The following is a 27,916-nucleotide window of genomic DNA, read 5'->3' as shown; positions in this document are numbered from 1 at the left end:
GGTCCCTTCCAAGTCCTAAGATTCTGTGATTTTGTGAAAAGCTTGGCAAGCATATACGTACTATGCATACTGTAACCAATTGTACTTTTGCAATTACAGAAGTACATTTTAATTTCCTAGTGCTTTTTTTCTGATTTCAATTACTTGCTTTTATTTATCTCACCATTCTGTGGCATTCATGTCGCATTCATTCACTGTGTGATGAGGTAGCTTTCTCTATTGCTGATATATTTGGAAAAACCTTCCACAGTTTTACACTTGCTAATGTTCCCTTTTTCTCTTTTCTTCTTTCCTGTACTAAGACCTTTAACAAAAACTTATCAAGAAGTTGTGCGTTCTCTTTTTATGTCTTCAACATCTTCCTCTGGAGCTAGCAGAAGACAGACTATGAAAGACTTGCAGGAGGAATTCTCAAACTTGTACAACAACATTCGGTTATTTGAAAAGGGAACAAAACACTTCACAGGTACAATAAATATCTATTCAGTACTTTAAAAAATTCATATGGTCCTTCAAGAGTGTTGAATTTATTCCAGTATCTGCATTCAAGGTCAAAGAAGAGCAACGGTTTAAAAAGGGATGTGTTTACACTGCCTACCACTGCTGCAAAATCCCCAGATATTCCCATGTTTAGGAGAAACTGGAATTATTTCCCATTAGACTCTGTTCTTGTACATGTGTTCTGTAGCCTCTTTCCTAAAATTCTACTGTTTCAATCTTAAGTCATGTGCCTGCTCTTCTGTTTAACTACTTGTCCTGTAGTCTTTTCCTTTACATACTTTTTACTCACTGGTGGATAGCAGTGGTTGTTCATTAGTGGTTCAGGAGGATTGTACAGGGACTCATTTGCTGCTCATACAGATACACCTTTGAAATACTAACAATGCATTAAAATGTACTAACAGACCTGAAAGCTCACATTTTTCACTGAAGTGTTCCGTAAGAAACTGCGAACAAGTGATGTTAGCTTCGTGTATCCAGATAACTTTCTCATACTATTAATGGTTGATAGCACCCACATTTTAGCAAGTGCTGTGATAACTGTCGCAGGAATCAGATATCTATAATAAGTTACTTTCAATCACTTATTTCTTTTAACAGATGAGACTCAGGCTAACCTTGCCAAACACCTGTTGAAGACTGTCTGTACAGACATTACAAATCTTATTTTCAACTTCCTAGCATCTGAGTCAATGATGACAACAGAAAATTATTCTGCAATCACAAGTGAGGTACACAGATAACAGTTCCTTTTTAACAGTCTCAAGTAGATCTGTGATGTTTATTTAATTATCTTCTGTTTAAATATGCTCTCAGCTAAAATGGTAATTAATATTATGGATTATTTCCATTCTTGTCTCATGCAGGTCCGGACCAAGATTTTAGGTAAACTGTCAGAAGACACCAGAGGTCCTTTAGCTAAACTGCATACTTCTCTTAATGGCAAGGTAAAGTGATTGAGAATCTTTGAGTTCAGATTTTTCATTCTGCTGATGCAGTGCTAATAAACAGCTGACATACACAGTGTAGTACTTAACTGCTACTGCTGTGAAGGATGAAGGCAAAATAATCTTTTGAACTTGAGTGAGTTAGTGAGAGTAAGTACATTTTCATGCCTGTCAATTTTAAGAGGTGAAAAGGTGAATTTACATTTTGATACTGATAGTCACTTAGCTCTTTGCTTCCAGATGGAATCCAGTGTATCTTGTGTGTGCAGGTGAGAAAAATAAAAGCTGAGAGACAATCTGCAGTTTAAAGTGGTTGATCTTTCTTGTATTTCATTCCTGAAGTTCTTGATTGTTCTCCCATATATTTCTTAACTAGTAAAATCCTGGATATTTTTTTAAATACCCTTCAGATAATGGCAGTGTAAGTACAAAGACAAGTAACTTACTATGTTATGCAAAACACCATAGTGATAGAAACAAAAATCTGACAATAATTGTAGAACATGTATTCCTTTTTTAGTTCTATTTTTAAGACTAATGGATTCTCATTTGTTTTAGTATTTAAATATAGGAACTATTGGAAAATGAATAAAGTTCATTTCTACTAAATACTTTTTACTTCGTCTTTTCTTCCATATTTTATTCCAAATGTATTCACACTCATCTATGTGGTTAATTGTGAAAAGTAATCTTTTTTTGGATTGATAACCGATTGAATATTTATATCATTTTTAAATAGAGTGTAGAAGATTTTCTTTCATGCCTGGATTCCGCAGTGGATGTTTGTGGTATTATGGTGAAAAAAGGAGACAAAAAGAAGGAAAGGTAACCTTAATCTTATGTATTCTATGCAAAGTATGTGAGATGTAGCTCTGTTGCTGCACAGGTGTCAGATGGTTAGCTTGGTAGCGGTCACACAGAACGTGTTAAGAGGCAGTCTTACTGTGTAAGAGGCAGTCTTCCAGACTGTTTAACTGGAAAATACAAAGCCAGGCAGTCCTAATTACATGGGAGAAAGAGGAGGGGAGGGTTCATATTTAGCTAATTTGCTTGAGTGATTGCTTACTGCAACATATCAGTTAATAAATTCTCTAAGGGGCTTTTCAAAATCTGACAAACACCAGCGCTAGCTTTTTTTTTATGTTGAATTTCACATTAAAAACTGGTCAGTCAGAGGAGAAAATTAAAATTCACTGAAGTTAGATATGTTTTAGAGTCTATTATCAACTACTATAAGACAGAATAAGAAACATATTTTATATAATGTATTCCTGTTCCATAGGCAAGTCTTGTTTCAGCATAGACAAGCTCTGATTGAACAGCTGAAAGTCACAGAAGATCCATCTCTTGTTCTGCACCTGACATCAGTACTGTTATTTCAGTTTTCAACTCACTGTATGCTTCATGCACCAGGAAGATCAGTACCACAGATCGTTAATTTCCTAAGTGGCAAGATCCCAGAGGTATGCCTCTCTAGCTTTTCAAGGGGGAAGTACCTTTTTTCTGTGACAGAACATAAAAGTTGTGCCTTACACTGTTTCTACTGCATAAGAGTGGCACCTTCATGTATTCATGTCTATTCATTACTTTGTGTATAGACTGTGCAATTTCTCTGATCTGTATTGCATTTCAAACCTATAATTTCAGGGATCTGTCTTCAATATTTTTTAATAAAAATCAATCTGTTATTAGTACTGTAGCTGTTGCATTTCTCCATAGTGACAGCTGTGCATTGAGGGATGTTGTAATTCTCATAACGAAAACATTTTACCCTTTCTTTCCTCCCAGCTTTGCTTTTTAAAAGGTTGCTTTTTTAGATTTTTTAATTCAGTTTTAGAGAAAGATATACCTCTTCAAAAGGAAAAATATTGAAATTCTGTATTATAATCTGCCAAAACTGGTGATGTTTACTAACTGCATTACTTTCCTGCTTCAGTGGTTAGTTGTCCTGTTCTTGCAGCATGGATGCACTTTCATTTTTCTGCCTCTTTGAATGTCTCAGAATTTAAGTTGCAAAATACCTTGATGGAAATGTATTTATATATCACTAGCCTGCTTTAGGCAAGAATGGGAGAGTGCTTTTTTAAAAATTTAATCTTTATTTAGTGTACCTTCTCCATAATGTTGACATTCCTTTGTTTTGTTCTGTTTTTTCCCCTCAGGATCAGCATTCTCTGTTAGTCAAATACCAGGGATTAGTAGTGAAGCAATTGATCAGCCAGACTAAGAAAACTGAACAGGGAGATGGTGGCACAACAGATAACGTGGCCGAGGAGGAAGGAGCAGATACGATTCGAAAAGAGCTCCAGGAATTCACTACCTCTATCAAAGATCTTGTTCTCAGACCTAGGAAATCTTCTGTAACAGAGGAATAAAATTATTATTCAGTGCATCCACATTTACAATACAGCCAGAATTTATTTTTTTTAATCCTGAAGGGAAGGATAGCAGAAAATGTTTGACAAATTTTAAAATTTAGCTTCTAACGGTTCCAAAGCACAGCCAGGGAACATGGTCGTTGGGTGATGGTGGCAAATGGAGATTTGTCATCTACTACTACAGTGTGCGTGTAACACATTGAGTATAGATCTTACAGCACAGTTGTGGACACTTTGGGTGTGAAATTAGTGTTTTTTAATTGGCATCTTCATGTGAGGCCTCAAGAAATGGTTATTCTTCGAATAGCAGTGTATTCTGTTCCATACACAGGCTTACAGTTTTACTTCTCTGATTCGGATTTATAGTGATCTAAGGATTGCATATAACTGTCTATATAAGCCTGTATAGCTTAACGTCAAAGACTGGTTTTGAAACATATACCCATAACTAATAGTATACCGATGAAAAGCCGTCTGTACTTTTTGATATCATTCATGGATGTTTGCAGCTCCTGTTCACTGGACCACAACAGTAAAAAACATTGCGTACAAGTATATATTGCTGAACTTAAGAGAAGCGACCCAGTACTAATGTGAGTTTCTAAATTTACTGAAAGCTTATGAAAATCAACACAGTCATGCTATTAATGTATTCTGTTAATGTCCATAATAGCAGTTTATTTAATACTTGTAATTGGGACAGAGAAGTTGAAACCCTTTTACATTGGTATGTGGGAACTGGATAAGTACTGTCCCCCCTGCCATATTTTACACGCTCTATGTTGACTCAGCAGACTCGTTGAGGTCTTAATCCAGTTCCCATAGCAGGTAGAAGCACTCGCTTGCAGTCTGTTAGCAAATTGAGAGAACTTGTGGTATTCTGTTTAAGTTTCTTGAAAAGAATTTAGTTTATGATCTTTTGACATAAAATTTATAGACTGAAATATTGGCTAAAGTGTTTCCCTCAAGTTTTTTACCAGCCTTATTTTTACATGAGCAGTAATTTATGTCTTCAGGAAAGTGGAAAGGTGTGTAAAATAGAGTTCTGCCCCTGTTCGTAACATAATTATTATATGTCAAATATACTTCTAACTTATTTTTAAGAGAAGATAATTTTCAAACCAGAAATATTTTAATTATATTACTTCAGTAATGCCCATTGATTTCAAGTGTGTAATTTCAGGTTTTTGCATAACATAAAGTTTGAGTACGAAGACAAGAAATAGAATTCTTTTCACTAAAAATGTCATTCACTCGTTCTTGCCAAAGTTTTTTGATGCTGAAAGAAAGCAAATTCTGTGCAAGCTCTGCTCTTCAAGTATTTGTTTTCCAACAGTTCAGGTATTCTGTAACTTAATCATAAGTATGCCCAAGCCTGAAATTGCAACAAATGAAAATTGAAGAGGCCAAGTAGGGAAGCTCAGTAACAGATTATCCAAGGTTAAGTTAATTTTGATAAGGTAAAAAATTGAATTTTATACATACATAAAAGGCAGTAATGTGTAATAATTTTCACATCAATGCTGATCTTTTACCAACTGTAAGGCAAAACAGTTTGCCAGTTGTAAGGCAGAAGCGAAGGTAGTTGTTTTTCTTTGTCTGGAGGCAATCATAGCTGACAATAAAGGATAGTGAGGAGTAAAAGATGGAAAATATTACGGCTGTTTAACTTTGTTTAAGAAATAAAGTTTGCATACAGGGAATGATTTTGATTTCTTGTTATTTAGCCAGAATAATTATTAACTTCCCGTACTGAATGTAAGCAATTTTATATGACATTGAGCTATTTTGTAAATAATATGCCATATGACATTCTGTATGCAAATATGAAATTATTTTAATAACATTAAATGATGAAGTATTGAAAATGCATTCTGTCGACTTAACCAGTGAGTGGTTCATCATCTTGCAACTTGCTACTTGAAAACAGCAATTGGAAATACGCATGATTTAACATGCTATTCTGAGCGTTCCTGTATTTCTCTTTGATACTATTGTATGCTGCAATAATAATGGGCTTATAAAGTTTACTATATCATGTGTTAGACTTGCTATATTGAAGCCTTTGTTATAAGAATGATTAGAAAAACATATTCTTTAAAGTTCGAAGGTAAAATTCAGAGATATCTTCTGACTGCTAACAGAGTTTGAGGTGGTTTAGGTTGGAAAACCATCCCAGATATTTTTGTTGTCTCTTAGATGTGGAAAATTAGTTTTTAGTTTATGAAATAGAACTATTTTGGAAGAGGAAAAGAAAAGGGAATATTCACAATTTCCTGAATGTTTTTCTAATCCATGGGTTTTTCCTCTCCGTAGAAGGAATGTGTGCAGGAGAAAGAGTAATCTTGTCTTAGAAATCGAAGGTTCAAAACTGCCCTTTGAAGTATCTAGGAAAAAGACAGTACAAAATCTACAAATTTACACTTTTACTTTGGTTTTAAGTATTTAGTGTCAGCCTCTCATGCCCTTCACCTACTATTGTAGACTCATAAAGCTGATGTATATATGCATGTATGTATACATGCACAACTATTGCTAAACATGAATCTCAGCAAATTGCTACTGGGTGCATTAGACATAGGTAGCAGCCACCTTTCTCAGCAACAGCCTTTCCCTCTTTTTAAGTGGCAAAATGTGACTTTTGTAGATTTTTTTTGCAGATTTGCTGGAAATAAGCAAACTGTTGCTCTTCTTGAACTTCCAGCCTTCTTTCCAATTCTCTTGTTTTGCTGCTGCTTAAAAAAAAAAAAAAAAAAAAAACACAAAAAAGAAAAAGAAAATGGCATAAGTTTCTAAGTAACAGCACTGGGATTTGTTGCCTGCATGCAGCAATCTTAGAACTTGTTAAAACTACAGTACTTATGTTCTCTGTGCAGGCTCATGAGTAGGTTACTCGTGCAGTGGTTACTCCTTGAATTTTTTTCTAATAAGTAACAGATTTTCTTCAAGCCAGGAAAATGGAAATTTCTACAAAACTGGGTAGATTTTGGGGTTTTTCTTAACAGGAAGTTTAGTACTCTTGCAGAAGACACAGGAGTGGCCATACTTGGTCAGATCGAAGGTCTCTTTAGCCCAGGATTGTGTCTCCCACAGCGGCCAAAAGGGAGGACTATAAGAACAAGGCATGTAGTGATTTTTCCCCTGAGTGCTTTTTTCAGCCTCCAAGTATGTGCTACTCAAACTTTTTGAACTATGATTGTACTTTAAACAGAGAAAATGGTAATTATCTGGAGCAGGATACTTGCGAGAGCAGAATTCCTTTCTCTGCTGACCCAAATAACAGAACATATTCAGTAAATGCCAAAGATGTTTTCTCAGGAAAACAAGAAACTATTTATCTATCTATTTATTTATTTATTTTTTAGGAATTGTTAAGGAATGACATATCTGAGCAACTTGAGTGGTTTAAAGAGAAACACAGTTTAGTTGATTAATTTCCTAAATGCTCAATATGAAGAGAAAGCTATGTCAAGACAGGTCATGTTTGGATACAGATTAAATAAGCTGCTATATGCTTTAGGAAGGTCAGGAAGAAATGTGAGATCTGTGTGAGACATCATCTGACGTACTCTGAAGAAGCAGCAGAGTTTTGTTGACCTCAGTTGTACTCAATTTACACCTGTTGACAAAAACAAGTCTTGATTCTGTTCAAAGTGTTTCTCTGGGCGCATCTTCTATTGACATAGCTATGATCTCTGCCTACAGCTCAATCTGAGGATAGAGGTGTCTGTACTTCTCATCCTTTCTGGAAAGAATGTATTGTGTTAGAAGTACTTCTGAGTGTCATTAGCTCTCTTGACAGATCTGTTTGGGCAATACTTTTGTCTTGCTCTCGTGTGTGTACTTCAAAAGGTACTTAGTCAAGAATTGTACTTTCAGTTTTCTCTTTCTGGAAGTAAAGGCAAGTGGAAGGTATTCATGATTCTCATTTTGGACTAAAATTCACACATAACTTCTTCTCTCTCTTCTCAATCTGCAAAAATCACAAGCTGGAAAAGTGCTTTGTATAAATCAATCTTTTAGCTCATATGAAAATAGGAGGAAATAGTTCAATCTAGTTTAAGTATATGACAAAGCAAGTGCAGAGGTTTAATAAACCGGTCAGCCACATATAGAGATGCTCAGTTCTTGACAGTTAATAATCAGAGGATCATTCTTAATTGCAAGATACTTCCTAGACACAGATAACCTCCAGAATGTGTCCAGGTTTGGCAATTTTACCAAAGTCTTCAGATAACATAATACACTTTTAAACTATTTAAACATTTCCATCTTTTTTCTATCTGTGATATAAACCAGCTCTCACCCACTTGCCATTATAGACTAAATGATTCAGATCTATTGGCGCTTGGTTGTGGAAAACTCTGCCTGGAGGTCAGTCATGGTTCATACCACAGGCAGCCATCCTTATTTTCACTTTGCTTAGCTTCAGCCTGCATTTTTAAATGGACACAACATCCTTACTTCCAGCAGCGACTTTACCTTCCTGCCTGCTGGATGAGCAGCAGATGTTCCAGCCCGCAGGTCGCTTTAGTAGTGTCAGAGGAGTTCTGCAGGGCCCCTGAAAGGCTTTTCTGAAACTAGAAAAGTGTTTCTCTCTGCCCCCCATTTCCTGTACAGTCAGACTTCAGTAATCATGACGTCTCTATTTCTTTTCTGGTTTACAAACTCACATGAGATCTTTTGGATCCATGGGTCAAAGTGTATCTGGGAATGAATGGTGATCCCTCTTTTTTTCCTTTTCTTTTCCCTTTGAACTGAATTTTGGGGGGTTTTGGGGCTTTTGATTCGTTAGTTTAACAGAATTGCCTTTTTCCTTTTGACAAGTTTCTGAAATATGTTCCTTTAAGAACCTCCTACGTGGTATGTATTTGCAGTTTGTAAACACAGTATGTCAAAGAATGATGTGATTCAGTGGTGAGGCAGCCAGCTATTTGCATGTCATGAGGTCTAAGGGAAACAAACTGACCCTCAGCCTTCCTCCATCCAGCCAAATTCTGATGGGACCCTCAAATAGCTCTGGCAAAGTATTCTGTTTCTTTTGGACTTGATGAATGCTTGTTTTTGTGAAGACGTGTAATTATTTCTTCCTTTATTTTGCTGCACAAGTTACCAAGAGAAGCAGCTTATAACCAAATGTGAGTATTAAGGCTCTTTTGTATTATTCCTTTGTTTGATAACATTTAAATGGGGTAGTATAAAAGGTATAAAATTTAATATTTTGAGCAAGTAAGCAGGCACTTTTTTATTCAGACACAAACCTGCAAATTAAATTAGGTGCAGAATTATGCACTTATATTATTTTTTAAAATTTTGTATACTGAAAGAAATACCACACTTTTTATGGATGCAATTGTTTTTATTAATTGGCTCACTCATTAATTTTTTTCAAAGATTGGGGTTTCGTTTAATGGTATGAGATTACTACTTTTGTTTACTCCAAACAAGCCAACAATAAAAGTGTATGCTGTTTCCTGTGACATTTCAATCCCCATTTTTGTCTCAACAAGTTGTCATAGCCATTTGCTATTGCAAGAAAACTTTCTACATAGTGTATTTTCTATTAAGGTAAGTCACTTGTTTCTAGCATAACTAATTTTGATGCCTAACATGGATTGTTCTTGCTTTTTTTGAAGTAAAACCATGTTTTAAAAGCTGGTGTTTATAGCGATATTTTGACTTTTTATAAAAAGTTGAGTATAATCTGCAAATTCTCCATGTGTAAGACACTTTGTTTTATCTTTTGGCTATCGCATTTTAGGATCATAATTTTGGTTTGGAATGGAAGTATTGACAGCTTCTACCACTTTTTACTGAAATGGTGCTGGAAATGTGTGCCTATATTGCAGAATTAAAAAAGAAGTAACAGTAGAAATATTCCTTGAATTAAATTCTATGTATATTAATTGTACAGCTATCTGATTTCATAATGGCAGTCTTTTTGGTAATGAGCATACAATTAAATTTGGATAAAACTATCAAATATAATTTCCACTTCAATAATATAAATGTCTGAAAATATTTAACTGTTCCTGTTTTCAAAAGATCTGGTTTTATATATGAACCTGGGCACAAAATCTCTTATCTTAAGAAAACAAGTTTCAAATGCCTTTATTTGTTTGTGGTTAATATTTTCACCCATATTTTTCTTCTGTTTGTGTGGTGAGTTGACATTTCTAGAGTATTTCAGCAGAACAGGCTGTAACAGATTTAATATATTAACATTATAACAGATTGCTGATGGTCTTGCCATGTAATTTTATTGCAGTGTCACAAAAGTCACTTTGATTCAAAGTTGTGTAATTGGTAGAAACTTAAGTTGACAAACTCACCTTCTTGTAAGATTAGAGCAAAATGAAATCAAAAGCTGCTTGAAAGAGATTCTGATGGGTTGTGACCTATGATATCTCCAGGTTATTTGCAGGCAGTCATATTTTACAAACTGTATATTTTTGCTTGACTTTGTAAGACATCTGTTCTGGGGGCTATATACCAATAAGCCTAGCTTTCTTCATTTTTTTCAGCATCTGGCTTTTATTTCTTAAAAAAAAAAGTTTAAAACTTTTAGTATTGCCTAACCATGGACAGACAGAAAGAAATGTGAAAATCTTAACCGGTGTGCTTCCTAATGTTAAGCCCAAAATTGGAGGGTGAAATTCTTACCCTATTCGAATGAGCAGCCCTCCTGTTGATTAAGAAAGCTCTAGATGCTACTCAGGCTCTTAGATCACCTGGGGAATAAAACTGACCTGAGTTTTTCTGCATGCTTCCCTAAGCTTCCATAAGATGATGTCTTATGAGTAATTCTAGGATGCTCACAAAATTAATGATTTCCAGTTGAACTCTTCTGTTAAAATCTCTAGAGCCCCAGGTTGGGAAGTTGGCACGGCAAAATGCTTCTGATGCTCCTGCAGCGGAATTTGTTCTGGGAACAGAGCACGCTGCTCTGGTGAGGAAGAAGGCTGTGAACTCATTTTGAACATTTGTATTTTCCTGTAAAATGTAAGAAGGAAGAAATAAGGATGGTTTCATAGAAATATTCAAACATTACTTCAAAAGCACTGAACTGATGTATTAAAAATAAGTTAATAAGACTCTATAGCAGAGAGACAGTGAGGGACAAGACTGTTACAAAAGCAGATCTCCATGGGTTGCCTCTATAACAGTGGCTAATTTAAGTTTCTGCTGGTGGTCAGCCTGGAGAGGAATTTCTGTCTTTTAACTATAAAAAGTGCCTTGTTCATTAGCCTTAGTAGGCTTAGGTTAGCTTTTGTGAATATCCCCATTCTTCTCTGATATTGTACAGTGTACATCAGCTATCATCTTCTAGTTAGACTTTCTTAGACTATGGGTTTTCTTTTATTCTACTTCATTGATGCTAGTACTTCTCAGCCATGGTTGCCCTTGAGTTTGACTTCTTCTAGGTCTGTATATAAGGACTAGTAAATTCTTGCACATCTCAGCGTATTATGGATGATGAATCTGACATTGCTGGCCTCACACTTGGATGCTTTTTAACTCAGAAAAATATTCATTTTCTTGTACTGTGTGTTTGTGTGTAGATAGCAGAATTGAGAGAAAGAACGACCCAGTGACAGAGCACAACATAGCTGAGAGCACACACACAGGAGACCAGAATTCAGTCCAGGGTGACCTCCAGCAAGTTGTTCTGTGCCTCAGTTCCCCATCTGTAAAACAGGTTTGTTTAAAAACCATGTTATCTAAAACCGTCTGGAAACAACCCTGATTGACTGAAAAATCCTTCATAATTAGGAACTCTGTCAACCGCTGTAACCCTAAGAGGTTTGATACAAAACTGGAAAAATTCCACCTAGAACATTTTGCCTAAAAATATTCATAATAACCTCAGAATAATTAAGGACAAATGCAAAGTTCACAACTGGAACGTTTTATTGTTACAGCTAATTTTTGAAGTGCTTTCTACCTCTAGCACAGAAGGTTGACCACCCAGCAACCTTCAACTGGCTTCTTTTTTTCCCACCCCTGCAGGTTTGCCCTCTGACTTTGAGCAAGTCAATTACTTAGCTTTAACATGTATTAACTTTTTCTGTAGACAAGTATCTCACAATTGTGTTTTAGGATTAATTTGTTATCGTTAAAACAGCATTCTGAAACCTTTGAAAGGAAAACCGTAAAATACTTCAGAGTATTATGTTATGATTCTATTTATTAGAAGCCCAGAACAGTATTAGGCTATAAATCTGTTTATCAGGAGCCCAGTTTTCCTCAAGTGAGCACTTTAAGTTTCTAATTCAGCCATATCATGATTCATTTATGTATTATAATATACCAAATTGTGGCATAATTAGAGTTCTACTTGCATGGGGAAAAAAATATATATTAGAGGAAAAACAAGTTTCATGCTGATCTTCTAATTGTCAATCTTTGTTTAGTTTGATGCTTGAAAATTGAAGAGCATTGAGAAACATTTCAGACTAAAAGCTCAAAACGTTTTGGGTGTTTAAATACAGTAGCAGAAGTGTTTATTTGTCTAATAACTTGCTTAGACATTTTACAGGAAGCATTTACCATATTTAACATAAATTAACAACAAGGACTTGAACTGTATTTGTCCCTTAATGCCGTTTCTGCTCCTGCTTACCAATCTCCTCCTCAGTCCAACCTTATCCCCTACAGCTGGTCAGAGTTACGGGCTCTGAGCATCATCTCGTACTGAAACCAGTGAATTCCATCCTAGGTTAGCAAAGATGATTGCTCTGCTATTGCTGTGTCAGGCTTCATGCCATCACTTGACTAAACTTTACTGGTTTCAGTGGACTCATTTTTCACAATATCCTTGTGTTAAATAGCACGTTCTTAAAATGCTCTGGAATGTTAGAAAGGAATTTCTTCATTCTTACCAAATTTATTCCAGAATTCTAAGACTTTACTGAGAGATTTTATTTGTCTGAGTCAAATGTTGACTGTCTTGGTTCTTCAGATAAACTCTAGCCTTAATTTTCCTTCAGTCAGAATAGGGCAATCCTACACTGGAACCAGCTTTTAGAAAGCATGTATTAATAATTATAGAAAGAAATCAACTCTAAAAGTCATAGTGCCAAAACAACAAAAAAATAAAGACCTTTTCACATGCCAGGACATTACAAAAATCCCAGCAGAGCAGTAACTGAAGGGTCATTAACCTCACATCATAATAAAGAAAGACAGAATACCATGGTCTACTCATTGCAGGGTCTAATTTTAAAACATAGCCACTTTTAGGAAGATAGGCTATATTAAAATAGAAAGAAGTATGTTTAATGTCTGGCACAGAGATGTTAAGGCTTAAGGGAAATGTTAGGATACCCAGTCACATAACTGATCAGCAGACCTTATCTCCTAAGTAGACAGAACAGGTAACATAAGAGGCACAAAGACTTCAAGTACATGGCACAGGTCACTGGCAGGACATGAACAGAACCCAGGTGAGAGTCTCTCTGAGGACTGCTCAACGTTGCTGCTCACAGGATGTGAGGACTGGAGTTAAAACAGAGTCAATGCCATGAAATACTCTGTCTTGTTTGACAGGACATGAGTCTTGAGCAGTTGAGTTAATGGATGATGCACAAAGCCACATATTTAAAGAAAAGAAAAGCAAAAAACCAAAAACTAACACTAAAAACAATCAAAAAATATAAAACCCAACATTTTTTCCTCTGCTCAGTCCTAGTAACACTCCGTTATTTTTCCTCTCTGTAGGGGACAAACAAGAAGCTGAAGACCTCCACTTCCTGCCCCTTCTCCCATGAGCCCCACTCCTAAAGGGGCTCACTGCCCTCAGAAGTCCTGTTGTCAGCTCTCTTCTAGAACTGAGTTTTACATTATGAGTCATATATCTTTTTGCTGTGTTGGAATGAAATGTGCTGGTTTACTATCAACAGTGAATACAGGACATTGTAAAAGAATATGCATGTCTGAGTATTTCATCCTTTTTTGCCCCCAGCCCAAAGACGAGTAGTCTGCCCTTGATGCACCTGCATAGTTAAACTAATAAGATTTTCCAGATTTATAGTATGTTAAAAATAAATACAGGGCAGAGAATAAAAGGAAAAAGTCACCCTGCTATAATAGCAAATCTTCAGTGAAATGCACACACAGCCAAATTGTACAGCCTTGTTACTTGGTTACTGTAGTTGGTTGCAGTTTGTTACTGCAACCTTGGTACAGATATTGAGATTTTACAAGTGAATTGTGCCTAGCACTCCGCAATAAATAGGAGGACACCAACGCTAACATACAGTGTTAAAAAAAATCCAGAAAATATTAAATCACCTAATTTGACATCAGTGAATTGACTGACATTATTCAGCTGCACCAAGTTACATACATATGCAAGTGTTCCTGGGGTCGTGTTCTAAGAGAAGACAAAGCAGGCGTTCATGTAATACCTAGGAAGATGCAGAAGGAAGTTAAGAAAATCTGTTTAAAAACACCCACAGTGTATTTTCATCTTGGTTAATTGTTGAGCACTTTCCTGGAAAACCTCACCTGCTCTCAGTTATATTGTATTAGAATAGAAATAGAAGTTCATTACTGTAAAACCAGCAGAATACACAAAGATTATCACATCTTTCAGGTTTTCTCCACCAGATCACACCTTACAATGTCTGTCCATCTTGCAGATGCAATATATGCATATGTATTTCAATAAGACTGTGTTATTATTGGATTCCTGTATTCCAAAGAGTTTTCAACTGCAGAGGATTGTTGCTGCTGGGTCTTGTAGCAATCCCTACTGTGTTAATTGTCAGTAAAAATCCAGAGTGTGTAGGAAGTTCTTTGTTTTGAAATCAGGCTGTTATTGGCTCTACTCAATGTTTCTGCCCATTCCTTCTCTAATCTTGCCACTTAGGACTGCCCATCCTCAAGCCTGCTTTCCCTTGGGAAGGTCCTTGCAGGTACATGAAGGAGTTCCTCTCCATGGAGAGGAGACTGCACAGCAATGGTCACCCTAAACAGCTCATATGGAATGTGAAGAGGAGAGGTATATATATATACATATATATGTGCTACATTTGCAATTGCCAGCATTTTTTAGAGTGTACACAGCCATCGCTTCACAAACTTTGATTCTTGTGGGCCTAATAAGCAGCCCAGAGCTTGTCTGCAGAACCACGTCATCTCTCTTTTCAGTGAAAAGTTTGATAAGAAGGTGACAGCTAAGACTTATGGAGCTCTGTGAGCAGCAAAACTGGCCATTCATTGGGCCTAAAAATCTAAATACCTGGCAACAATAATTGAAGTAGGGATCTTAAATACCAATACTCGGTAGCCCTTGCTTTTCCTAAAGTGTAATGCCACCTAGCTCACGGCAATCATTTAACAGAGCTCATATTGGAAATCTTTAGATTTGGTTCATTTTGATAAGGTGTCATATTTTTATTACAAAGGTGCTGTAGCTCAGTTTTGTTTTTTTTCCCTCAGAAAACTAGGTCAGGTTGGCACAGAACAGTTGGGAGAAAAGGAAAAGGCTGTGCCACTGCAGCAGACGCTTTATTATCACTTGGGGGCTTTATGTTTGGTTTTGGGAGAAGGTAGTCTTTATTTTTCAAATAGAGTAATGAAAATCCTTTCCAATTTTAACTTACTGCTAGCATTACTGCTGCTGCTGCTGCTCATCTTTTTCTTATTGCTCATTTTTTGAGCGGTTCTAAAGTAGGTCACAGGCTTTTAAAGAACCCAGCTAGAAAAGGTTGTACTGCTCAGTCAGTTGTAGGTATTTTTTTAAAAAAGGATTTTGATTCATGTGATGTACCCATTCTCACAAGACACAGTACTCTTTACCTGCCTTCTGAAATAAAATGTAACTGTGGGGAAAATCCAGTCTCTGCAGTTGATGCATCTGCAAAGAGAAGAAATAACCTATTTTTTATTAAGTTCTTAAAGACTGAAGTCAGCATCAGCATTGCCTACTGAAGCTCAGCTACCTCTCATTAGTGACAAATCACACAGAATCACAGAACGTTAGGGATTGGAAGGGACCTCAAAAGATCATCTAGTCCAATCCCCCTGCCGGAGCAGGAACACCTAGATGAGGTTGCACAGGAAGGCGTCCAGGTGGGTTTTGAATGTCTCCAGAGAAGGAGACTCCACAACCTCTCTGGGCAGCCTGTTCCAGTGCTCTGTCACCCTCACTGAGAAGAAGTTTCTTCTCAAATTTAAGTGGAACCTCCTGTGTTCCAGCTTGTGCCCATTACCCCTTGTCCTATCATTGTTTGTCACCAAGAAGAGCCTGGCTCCATCCTCGTGACACTCACCCTTTAAATATTTATAAACATGAATGAGGTCTCCCCTCAGTCTCCTCTTCTGCAAACTAAAGAGACCCAGCTCCCTCAGCCGCTCCTCATAAGGGAGCTGCTCCACTCCCTTGATCATCTTTGTAGCCCTACGCTGGACTCTCTCCAGCAGTTCCCTGTCCTTCTTGAACTGAGGGGCCCAGAACTGGACACAATATTCCAGATGCGGTCTCACCAGGGCAGAGTAGAGGGGGAGGAGCACCTCTCTAGAGCTAATAACCACCCCCCTCCTGATACACCCCAGGATGCCATTGGCCTTCTTAGCCACAAGGGCACAGTGCTGGCTCATGGTCATCCTGCTGTCCTCATTTTGCAGTCTGTGAGCCCTTCACTCTCTGCTGTATCATGGGCACCATTTCCTATTCCCCTTGTTTTCCCCAGGAAAGCTTTCAGTCTCAAAGGCAGGTTTGTGTCATTTCCAGGTAGATGTGTTCCTGCCTGATGGTGCTAATGTTTCCTTGATGGACTTCTGCTCACCTCTGCAGGCATTTTGCCTTCAGTGCATTGTATAGAGGAGAATCTGGGGCAGACGTTTGTGCGCAGGCGCTGTTCTAGCAGAGGTCGCTCAGAAGTACAGCTCTGATTTGAACTCAATGTAAAAGTCTCAGATCAGGACTTCAGCACATGTCTTCATCTGTAACTTTAATTTAATTTTTATTTAAGCACTTCCCATGATTAGGGGATTGTAGGTGAGAATGAAGGCAGGAAAGGGGACTGGAAAGGCCAGGGTGATGGGGAAGACTTTGTTTTCATTGCCGGAGATCAGCTGTGGCCTCAGTGATCAGTTATCAATCTGACCAGTTCAGCCCCAAATATTTGATGTTTCCTTTTCTCTTTCAAAGGCATTTGCTACTTGCTGGATTGTACAGTGACAGAAGAAAAATTCATTAATATTTCCATGCAAGTATAGTATTTTATTCTCGACATTCCTACCATTTTAATTGAAGAAACTTTTGCTGCCTATTACAACTCTCAGAATGAGATGACTCTAACTCAGATTCCCATCTTGTTTCCTAGAATAAAGCACAGATATAAAATTGCTTCTCCAAATGTAATTTTAAACTTTATATCAAAAATCAAATTTAAGATTTTGCTAGAAATTTTTCTGTTGATAAAGATCCATTTTTAGACAGAGAATTTTCAGTCAGATTTCACTTTTTTAATCCACTTTTCTAAAACATATTGACATTTTCCACGAAGTATATTTTATTCACAAATATTATCTATTAAAATACATTACAGTTTTAAAAATAAAAGTGTTATAGCATTTTGGACCAAGCTTTGTGCAAAACTCCTTTTTCTTCTAAAAATACCCTGATGCAATAACTTTTCTTGTAATTTATATTAGTTTTGGAAGCTTATAGATGCTCAAGTTTCAGAGCATGAATTTAATCCTGTAAAAGGGATTAGGAAACTTTCCTCATGAGAGGGCTGTTGCCTAGCCGTCTCTTGTAGGGTTTCTTGCATCTTCTTTAGGAGGGTTTTGCCCACTGAACTGAAAATCTTATGTACAGTTATAGTCATTTTCCTTCACGCAGTCTTTAAGCCACTGCAAAATAATATTTAGATCTGCTTTCAGTGATGAATTCTGATGAGGAGTATATTAAGTGTAGATGTTAGTGGCCCAAACACTCCTTTACTCCTCATTGTTCTGTGCAGGGCGGTGGTTGAGCACTGTCTACATTTCCTTCTGAGCCAAGCCATCAAAATAGTCAGCTTTACTGAAGGCACCCAGATCTTCACATCTTTTCTGTAGCCTGGTCTGTACCAATTAACACAAGCTTAAAATTTGAAATTATCAGTGGGGAAAATAAGTTTTGACTTGTACTAGCCTGCAACAACAAAAAATAACAAAATCTTCTTTACTATGGTAAACCAGATACCGCAACCAAGACACTAAATGCTTTCCATCAAATAGGACCCAGGTTTTGGGCAGTACTCCTATCTAAGTATCAGAGTGGTTGACAAAGGACATATTGATCATGTTTCACGCTCAGTGATGACACAGCAAATAAAGTGTGCCTGTTTCACACATGGCTGTCACTCCCTCAACCTGCTGACGATGTTCTTCCTAATGCCCCGCAGGATGCTGTTGGCCTTCTTACCTGCAAGGTTGTATCATGTTCAACTTGGTGTCTACCAGAACCCCCAGGTCCTTCTCTGCAGAGCTGCTTTTCATCTGATTAGCCCTCAGCCTGTGCTGGTACCTCAGTTATTCCTTTCCAGAGGCAGGACTTTACATCTTTCCTTGTTGAACTTCACGAGCCTCCTCTCACCCCACTTCTCCTAGTGAGGCTGCTCTGGATGGCAACACATGCATCTGGTGTATCAGCCACTCCTCACAGTTTGGTGTCATCTGCCAATTTGCTGCAGGCACACTCTGTCTCATCCTTCAGGTCATTAATAAAGATGCTGAACAGTATTGGTCCACCAGTATTGGCCCCAACCCCTGCAGTACCCAGATGTCATTACTTTTAATCTTCTGCTTTAACATTGTACCTAGGATTCACGAATGATTACTCATCTACATCTTAGGCTCAAGGTTGCTTCATTTTTTTAACTCAGGCAGCTGAAGCTAAGCAATTTAAAACCATCTAAATGTCTTCTAAGTATATAACTCACTACCTAATTTAAGTATACTTTATCGCATGGTCCATTTGTACCAGATGCAATCCTCAAACCTGTTTTATGGTTGAATATAGAGAATCTTTTCCTGCTCCGGCAGGGGGACTGGACTAGATGATCTTTTGAGGTCCCTTCCAATCCCTAACGTTCTGTGATTCTGTGTAATATGACTGAGAATACTGCCAGGATTTTACATGAAGAGGTACACAAATGCGTGGCTGAAATATTTCATGGCTTCATTTTATTCTTTAAATCTGACTGTAGTCAGAAAGGAATGAGCTCTATAATGACAGCAGGAGAAAATTCTAGATCTGTTTGAAAACTTGTAAAAAAAAATGTGACTAGGAACAATTTCAGAAAGATAAAAGAAATTATCTAAGCCTTAGCATTAACCATACTTTTTTTTTTTTTGTACTGCTGCTGGTGAAGATATTGACAACAGCCAGGAATCTGAGCAGATGAGAAGGATTTGTGTTCCTGGGTAATAGCTATGGGGAGGGTTGAGTCAATAGCAAGCACTCTACAGACAGTTTGTCTCTACTTAAATATGGAGCTGCACTACTGGCCAGCAATGCTGCTCATCAACCAAGCTGCTTGTGTTCAGAATAACAGGGCTGGTTATTCTGGACCGGAATCTCTGGGCTCTTATATCGAATGATTAATTGCACTGCCTGCCTTTCACACATTGATTAGTTAAAAAAATCAATAGTCTAGCAAAAAATGTAGGTTTAATTCTGTAGCCAGTTAGCAACTTTTCTGTCTGCCTCTTCCAAAAACATCTGCTTTCAGCTACTACATTTTCAGCTACTACTACATGCTTATTTCTAACCTCCTGTACAGTGGGTTTACTGTAATGGTAATTTTTTTGCTTTGCTAGTAAGGCTCACAATAGAGGAAGACTATCCATTAGGAGAGATGCATACAGAGCCATTAATTTGAATTTTGCCAACTGTATCATTCAGGCTGACCTGTAGCAAGTACAAGTTGTATTGAACTAGCTGGGTGCCGCTGGTGAACATTCTGTGGCCAAATTAAAAGAAACGCCTAGCTTTCTGTAGAGGCAGTGGGGCTATGCTATCCCAACCCACTCTGTAGCTCGTCAAGAGTTTGAGGAACATAGGCCAGTCAGGTCCCTTCCGCAACATTTCTATATGTCTGCACCATTGTGAACACTTAGTCGAGGTACTTTTCACTGCTCTAATTTGTCCTAGTTTGAAGTCTAGGTAAGTAGCAAATTATGCTGTACTGGGTTAAAGGAAGCCTTTAGATGACTACACCAATGTTTGAGTTTGCATGGTGCAAACAAAGCAGAAAAGGATACCGAATAAGGCAAAACAGAATTCCTGGGATGCTCGATCCTCTAGTTAAACCAGAGCCCTTGCCCTTTTTGCTTGTGGTCATGGGGTGTGTAAACACATTACAATGCAGTGTGATGCACGTATCGTATCACCCTCTAAATGAGCTGCTTTGCCTAAAGTGTCCACCAAAACCATATCACTTGTGGACCTTGAAGCAGTATGGTTGTATTGTTACAGCACACTCCTGGTTGGCATCCATCCAGGCTGCTTATAGCAGAACTTCATCAGCGAGAGCTCTGTACCCCCTCAGATGCTACCAGGACCTGACTTTGTGTTACTGTGCGATGCCATGGAGATAAATCAGCTTGTTCAAAGTTAGCACCTGTGTCTCTACTTTTATCTAGATACTTGTTTTAACTTGTTACTTGGTTCTTGTTTCTTTTCTAGATATTTTTAGAAGAGCAAAAATTCTTAAATGCTCAAGCATAACTTAAAAGTGTCACTGGGAAAATTGCAGTTAATCTACTGGAAGGAAGAGATAAAGCAAGGGTATTGCCAGTGTTTTGTAAACAGTGCACGTTTAAATGTCTTGTGAATCCATTTTTCTCAAGGGGTCAGGGTTTTTATTAGGTCTAGTCACAATAACAAAATAGCAGATTTCTAGGGGTAGCAGGCATCCAGAGAAATCAAGAAACTGTGATCTCAGAAATAAGGAAATAATTTCCTTGTAGAAACTTGTTAGAAACTTTTATTTCTAAAGCAATTATATAATTAGCTTTACAATGCAGTTGTAACCTTGTTTTTGCAAATGTATGTGCAAATGTATGGGATTAATTGTTCAGCAGCTCTCACAAAAAAAAAAATAGGAAAAATGAAATCAGCAAATTTGTGCAAAACCATGTTCCAAGATTTAAAAAAAAAAAAAAAGTACTTACCTGAAAATAAACAGGTGCCTGGGATGGTTTGCAGGGGTGTCCCTCTCATAATAGATCAATTTGTTTTCCTTATCTTCCAGTATTGTTGCAATGATTTATTTTGCCATTTTTATTTCTTTATGACTCCCTAATAGACAGCCTTGTTCCATTCATTATATGTTTTTGAGGAAAAAGGTGATGCAGTTCAATGACAGGCTGATTTAGATTGGGAAATAGCCCATTAGAAGTGCTGTAAAGCAAGAGGCACGATAATTTTACACCTAAGTATGTACCTGCAAATCTATGTATATTCATTCCCATCTAGGATTTATGTTTCTGGGCTTTTTATATTTATATGACCTAAGGAAGATTACCATACATTTATAGAAAAATATCAAGATAAATTATCAAGAGACATACTAACGCTGTGGCTTTGCTTTTTAGTTCCAGTGAGAAAACAAACATTCCTTTCCTGACAGTTCCACATTTTTCAGGTTTCGCAACTTCACAAGCCTTTTCTTACAGCTTTCTTCACAGGAAGTCTTCTCATCCTCTGCATCTTATAAGAAACCATTTGGTTCTACAGAAGGTCTCTCTCCTAATTTGTTGCAGCTAAATTCTTTCTCAGTCTGCTGGAACAGAGGACAGACTAGCCAGCTCTGTTGTTTTATTTTCATCTGCTTTATAATTCGTTCCATGAGACTGCTGCATTCCCAAATCTGACCCCAGACACTCCAGTTGCAATGTCCTCGCATCTTTGGCAATATCTTTCTACTCGCCCTTGGAATATTCTAACACTACAAATGATACCACATATCTGTGCCTACTAGGTACATAAAAATCAACGGTATTTAGCTGTGTTCCAATTTAGATAGCGAAATCCTTCTTTCCTGGGAGTGAAGACATCACAATCTTTCCCTGTGCCCAGGACACAAGTTAGCAGCTGGAATATTGGAGTCAGCATTTCATTCCATGAGAGTGAATAGCATCAGACCTCCAGAGATTTCTTAACTGACCTTCAAAACCCAAAGTCTAGCTTCCAGCAAACTTAAAGTAAACATACTTCTCTAGAGATTAAGATCAAAGCACAAGAAAAACATTCTACTTAACTACATGGTGCTCATACCATTACTTATTTATTGGAGCAAGGGTAAGTGGTGCTGTGGTGCTGGGGGAGATGAGATGCACTTTCTTCTCTTTTTTTCAGTTATCAAACAGTAAAAGTAGTTCACAAAGGTTACCCAGGTCTCTGCCAAGAGATTTGAAAAAATCATCATTCTTCTTCATACCATTGCTGCTTCATTCCCAAATAAGGTTTTTATATCATCATGGTCAAATCCTAAAGACTTTTTCTGAAACAAAGCCTTGGGTGACTTGAATGCTTTACTAGAGGAGCAGCTCAAGGACACCCCAAGCTTTGTTTCTAGTCTCAGGTGTGCTCTTTTAATGTTCTCAAGCAAACGCTGTCATCTGTAAAACAGGAGTAATAGCACTTTGTTCCTATATTCATCGAGGTTTTTAGGATAACTACATTACAAATTCAGAAGTTCTGAAGTACTACAATAGGAGGTCTTGTATGTGTATATAACTCGGGCTTCCTGGAACAGATCGGCTTCCTGGAAAGAAGAAGAAGAAAAAAAGTATAGAGTATACAGAGTTTTCAGTAACCTAAAAACCTATCACCATTCATTGGAATGAAAAAATAACAGATGTAACTGCAGATATCTGAAGCTATTTGTTGGTGAGCCTTGAACAACAGAAAACACTATGAGTAACAGATAAGCTCTTCATGTATTCCCTGATAGGATTTTCCTGTTGTCACTTTTGGGCTGAGACGAAACTGTTTTAGGAAGCTGTGTTAGCTCAGTGGGGAGGAAATCAGAAAGGTACTCTACTCAAGGTTATCCTTAGAGGCAGTTCATAACTCTAACTCTCACAAAAAAATAGAATGAAAATTCCTTTCAAACCCAGTTTCAGTCCTGCCCTATGACCATGAATATGGAGTCCAGTTAGCCACAAACACTCCTTGATTGTTTCCCTAGCCACCAATTTGTACTGCTTCCCCAGTACAAAAATTGAGCAAAACTTCACCTTGATTTTGTTGTTAACTATGTAGTGATTGTGCACTGAATTACTGCACTATGTCTGGTTTTTATATGTCATGTAAAAGTACAAGCTGATGGATATAATTTTCTCATATACTCCATTTGTTTCACATTCATATCTTAAGGAAATGAAAGCCCAGATTCAAGCCCTGTTGTGCTATTATTCCAAAGATATCACTTAAAACACATCTGTAATACTTTTAAGCAAGCTTGTTTCCCACTGATCTGAGTTACAGATTATTTTATTTCTTTACTGTCTTGGCTAACACAAAGATTCAGGGCAGTAAATCAATTCAACTGAAAAGATTTTCGATTTACAAGAAGAACAAGTTTTCCATAGCTTGTGCCAAATGAACAAATCATTACTTTTGGTCTGAGATAAGCACTATAGCCTCTCTCCCTGCCCTCCTTTCCCTATCTTACTACCAGTCCTCCAGGAATAGATTAATAAATGCCTGACCTTATGCATTGGTGCCAGTGGAGACCTGCAGTAATTGTTCTTTCTCACAGTTCAAACAATCATTTTGGATTACCTCTCATAAAGAAGAAACCCAGAAAAAGATGAAATGCCTTTTAAAAACTGAGCCACGTGTGTAAGACAGGCAGTGAGTATATAAAATTAACTATGAGGGAGTAATTCCAAATGGACTAGATGTAAGCTCTGTGATGGCAAGCGCTCCTTCAAATCTTGTTCTTCATATGCTTACCTTCCTTACTCTTAGGCTTTGCATCTGGTTAAGATAAACTAATTTGCACTGTTACTCAAAGTGCAACAACTTCAGCTGCCAAAAGTCACCGATATGTAAATATTTTAGGAGACCTTTCCTGATTCTTCTCAAATCCTCTAAATTTATTCTGTAACTGCAGCAACACTCAATAAGTTTCATGAAGAGTGCAATCCAATGAGTCCAGCAGATGTTTCTAGTTTTGCTTCACTGGGAACTTTCTGGATTCTTCTACCTTCATTCCCAGAAATCAAGACCCAATTTTAGCAAAGTGCTGATGAATCAACCAGCAACAAGAAGACTGAAATAAGTCTTCATCTCCGCAGTCCTTAAAACATTCAGCATTGCAGATCTGTTAGAGGCTGAGGTTTGGATGCTTATCCAAAACTCTTTAGCCTGGAAAGCTGAAGGATGGGAAACTCGTATAATTGTCTCTCAATAGATTTGTGGTATTTCCTGCACTTGTCTGGCACAGAAATATAATCTATCTCACAGTATTTTGGCACTGCCAACATGGAACCTAGCAATACAGAAATATGTAAGAAAAAATGATCTTTTCCAATAACAACAAAAAGAAACCTGCTTTGAGTTATGGTCTTATTTGGATTTTATTTAGTTTATTTCTCTTTATATTTTTCCTCTTTTGCTGTCCAGGGATATTTCTGTCACCTTACGTTGCCACCAGATGTTAGTAGCACAGCTGAGATTATGCAAGAACAAGCCATATAACTTGGAGTCCTTTGTCTTCCTCCTGTTCAGTTAGGTAGAGGCATGGCTATTTTGAAAAGAAAGGAATGAGCAGAAATACAAGAATGGCAAGAGAAAGCCAGGGACACGCTACAATGTGCTTGCCAAGTCTGTTTGGCCTTATATCTCCACAGCTAGTTTAATTTTTGAACTATAACTTCTATCTCCATTCCCTGATTTCTGGATTAACCATGCTTCACAATCCAGTACATAATGCTCATAATGTCAGTAGTTGCATGCAGAGAATATGAAGACAGCTTTATTTTCAGGTACCTGAAATGTAGGTAACACAATACACAGCGTATGTTGTTAAAGACTACCATTTTATTGTGGAACAGCCCAGCATCACAAATCCAGGACACTGCAGATGTCCAAGAAACACCTGTCCTAACTTTCACAGGTAAAGCAGCATGACCTGTTATTTGGGTCAGAAAACGGTCATCCACTGAATTACATGATTTTTCCGTCTTTCCAGACCACGTGGAGAACCCCATCAGAATGACCAGCAATCGCACAGACTGTCATTACTGCCTGCAGTCTCTTCGTGGGAGGAAGTATGCATTAAGGGAAGAAAACGCTTATTGTGTTACATGTTATGACAGCCTGTTTGCCAACTCCTGTGAAGAGTGCAAACAACCTATTGAGTGTGATTCCAAGGTAAAGATTAACTTTCACTTGTTGTTCTTCGCTAAATTACACACAAATCCCATTTCTTTAATGCCAGATTCTCTATCCAACCCTCTGCATATCCCTGTGCTGGTGAATAAACTTAAGCATAGCCGTTGTACATCCATGCACAGCAGAGAGAAACATTACTATTATCCCAGAGTAGGGAATTTCCAGGGCCAAGGATTAGGAAATCTGCATTTATGTACCCCTCAAACATACAGTGAGGCTATGGACCATAACTAGACTCCATGCCTCACCTCCAGTCACTCACTGGCTGCAGAGACATCACAGTGCCTTGAGGGACAGTGGGATACTGGTGTAATTCAGTAGATCATGTTGAATGAAACTTTGGAATTTTTGAGAGATGTCCACTGAACAAATATTTTGAGTATTGTATAATTACTTTTATTGTAGGTGTTGACATGCCAATGTCAAAATGAAAAGAAACCATGTTTATAATTTATATATTATTTCCTCTGTCTTTTGGAAATTAAGTATATTTTAATTTTAACTTAATTCCATGCTTACCTTCCTCATCTCACAAATGACATGTTAATGGCAGTGTTTCTGGTCTTGCCCTCCCTTTCACCTCTCCTCTTTTTTGGAATATTAGTTAATAATATGAGTTCTTCTGTGGTCTCTAACAGGGCTTACAGTACCCCATACTTCAATTTACAACCTGTACACTTGACTTTGAATTTTAAGTTCAGATGAAACTTATCAAAATGTCTTTGTTTTGCCAAGTTCAGTATGTAGTGCTCACCTTCTCCCCATGCTCACTTTGCCTACATTCATTTGAAATAAAAGGTCAGAAAGTTATTAAAATAAGCCTCTCAGGAGGCCTCCCTAGCCAAAGCACTTTATGGTTTTCCAGGCATATTGTCTTAATACAGCTCAGTACTGCAAAGGAATAATCCAAGGAAAATGCTGATTTGGATGGAGACACTTCTCATGCTCTCATCAGCATTTTTTAACAGTAAATTTGTATATGTAGCTTCAGTCAGAGTCACTCGGAGAACATGTTCTTTATGCTCACTAATTACATTTTTAAAATTTAAAATTAAGTAAGTGACAGGATCACAAATGTCAAATATCATTAACAAACGTCTTTGGACTGAGTGGAAGGAAAAAATGCGAGGAAAAAAGAGAGAGTAACAAGTGAAAGAGTGCTACTGGCCAGACTCAGCCAGGAGAGTGGCTCACAGAGATCTACAGCTGGTTGTCCTACCTCTGCCAAAGTGCTAGAACTTGGCTCTCTTTCTCTGCATTTTACCCAGTCTTTGCCTCAGGCTGCTCTGAGGTGATAGCTTGTTTTCTAGAAAGTTCAGAATTCTAACTAACACAAATTAAATTTCTAAGTGCTCAGAACCTCCTAAAATGAAGCATGGGACGTATTTTATTTTTAACACTTTGAAGGGTGGGATCTGGCAAAGGAGAAAAATGAGATTGGATTTTTGTACTTTTGTGCAAAGGAGATTTGGAAGGGACTGATTTATTTTTCTAAGGTGGGAAGGTTTTTCAGTGGTGCATTTTTCCCTTTTTTTTTAAACTTGAAAAAATAAAATCTGCTGTTTGTTCTTTTTTTGTATTCTTAGTGGAGGTCTCATACTTTACTGTTAGCTTTTACATGCCCTAAGCCTGCTGAGTCTTAAACAAACATTTTCCTGCCAAGTTTTTAGGAGGAATTATATTAGGTGTAAACAAAAGCAATGATGTTCTAATAATCTTCCTAAGAATCATTTTGTTCTCTATGAGATTTTAATTGCTTGTTTTCTGCAATAATATGATCTTTCTTTAGTGTTATGTGGTGTCAGCTGGAAGAAAAAGTAGTAACATTAAAAAATACTTGACGTTTATTTCAAAGTCTGTAGAGAATGCACATCTTGTCAGGTGGCCTGCGAACACTAAAATGTTGATCACTTGTTTTCCCCTTGAAGGCCAACTGTAAAATACAAAATGATTCTTCCAATAAAAACATATCTCTAATGTTACATAAGGAAGTACTGTTGCATGTGCCAAAGTAGCTCCTAATGGCCGCTGCAAGACATTAACAAAATATCCCAACACAGTGATGCTGAGTACTTACATCACCTCTGAGCCCACCTCTCGCCAGATGCACATGTCATCTCTCCAAGTCACCATTGCAATGCTCTCCATTTTTCACTTTATTTCTGGGAGAAATTGAGAGATGAAAACATTTTAAAGAAATGTCTTCATTAACATGGTCTTACTTTCTCCAAGGACCTGGCCTACAAAGGCCGCCACTGGCATGAGCAGTGCTTCAAGTGTGCCAAATGCAGTCGCTCGCTGGTGGAGAAACCATTTGCTGCCAAGGACGAGCTCTTACTGTGTACTGAATGCTACTCTGATGAGTATTCCTCTAAGTGTTTCCACTGCCAGAAGACCATTATGCCTGGTAAGACAACAGGGACACTTCGGTGAAAAATAGAACTTGTATTTTTAATTATAACCACATCCTTGAATAACTGAGCTATAACGTACTTGACTTTCAGAATAGCTTTGAAGTGACTGCCTCTTCTTTGTATGTAAGTACCCTCCCAGCTGTGAAGAGAGGGCAGGCAGATACCTCTGGTCTAGCACTAATAAGGCTTATAAATCCACATAAAAAATAGTGGTGTTTAAAATAGAGTAAAACGTCTTTGTGTTAAGTCTTTGATTCTGCTTGCAGC

General features: G+C 37.5%; 2 protein-coding genes across 2 annotated transcripts in view; both read left to right on the top strand.

Moving 5' to 3' along the window:
• Nucleotides 1-302: 302 nt before the first annotated feature.
• Nucleotides 303-3,823, top strand: LOC104542181 (E3 UFM1-protein ligase 1-like; the record flags this gene model as incomplete). The annotated part of the gene is made up of 6 exons (XM_010186400.1): nt 303-466; nt 1,102-1,232; nt 1,368-1,448; nt 2,188-2,273; nt 2,731-2,911; nt 3,611-3,823. Coding segments are annotated over 6 exons (856 nt in total), but the record flags the coding sequence as incomplete, so codon positions are not given.
• A 5,109-nt stretch (nt 3,824-8,932) lies between these two features.
• LOC104542180 (four and a half LIM domains protein 5-like) overlaps nt 8,933-27,916 on the top strand; it is a 24,951-nt gene continuing 5,967 nt past the window's right edge. The window contains exons 1-3 of the mRNA XM_010186398.1: nt 8,933-8,964; nt 25,044-25,214; nt 27,468-27,642. Of these exons, the coding sequence (XP_010184700.1) occupies nt 25,056-25,214; nt 27,468-27,642 (334 nt within the window). The 5' untranslated portion in view covers nt 8,933-8,964; nt 25,044-25,055. The remainder of the gene's footprint in view (nt 8,965-25,043; nt 25,215-27,467; nt 27,643-27,916) is intronic.

The sequence above is a fragment of the Mesitornis unicolor genome, unplaced genomic scaffold (genome assembly GCF_000695765.1).
Source record: "Mesitornis unicolor isolate BGI_N332 unplaced genomic scaffold, ASM69576v1 scaffold4586, whole genome shotgun sequence".
In the NCBI taxonomy this organism is placed as follows: Eukaryota; Metazoa; Chordata; class Aves; order Mesitornithiformes; family Mesitornithidae; genus Mesitornis; species Mesitornis unicolor.
This window is presented reverse-complemented; position numbering and strand designations above follow the sequence as displayed.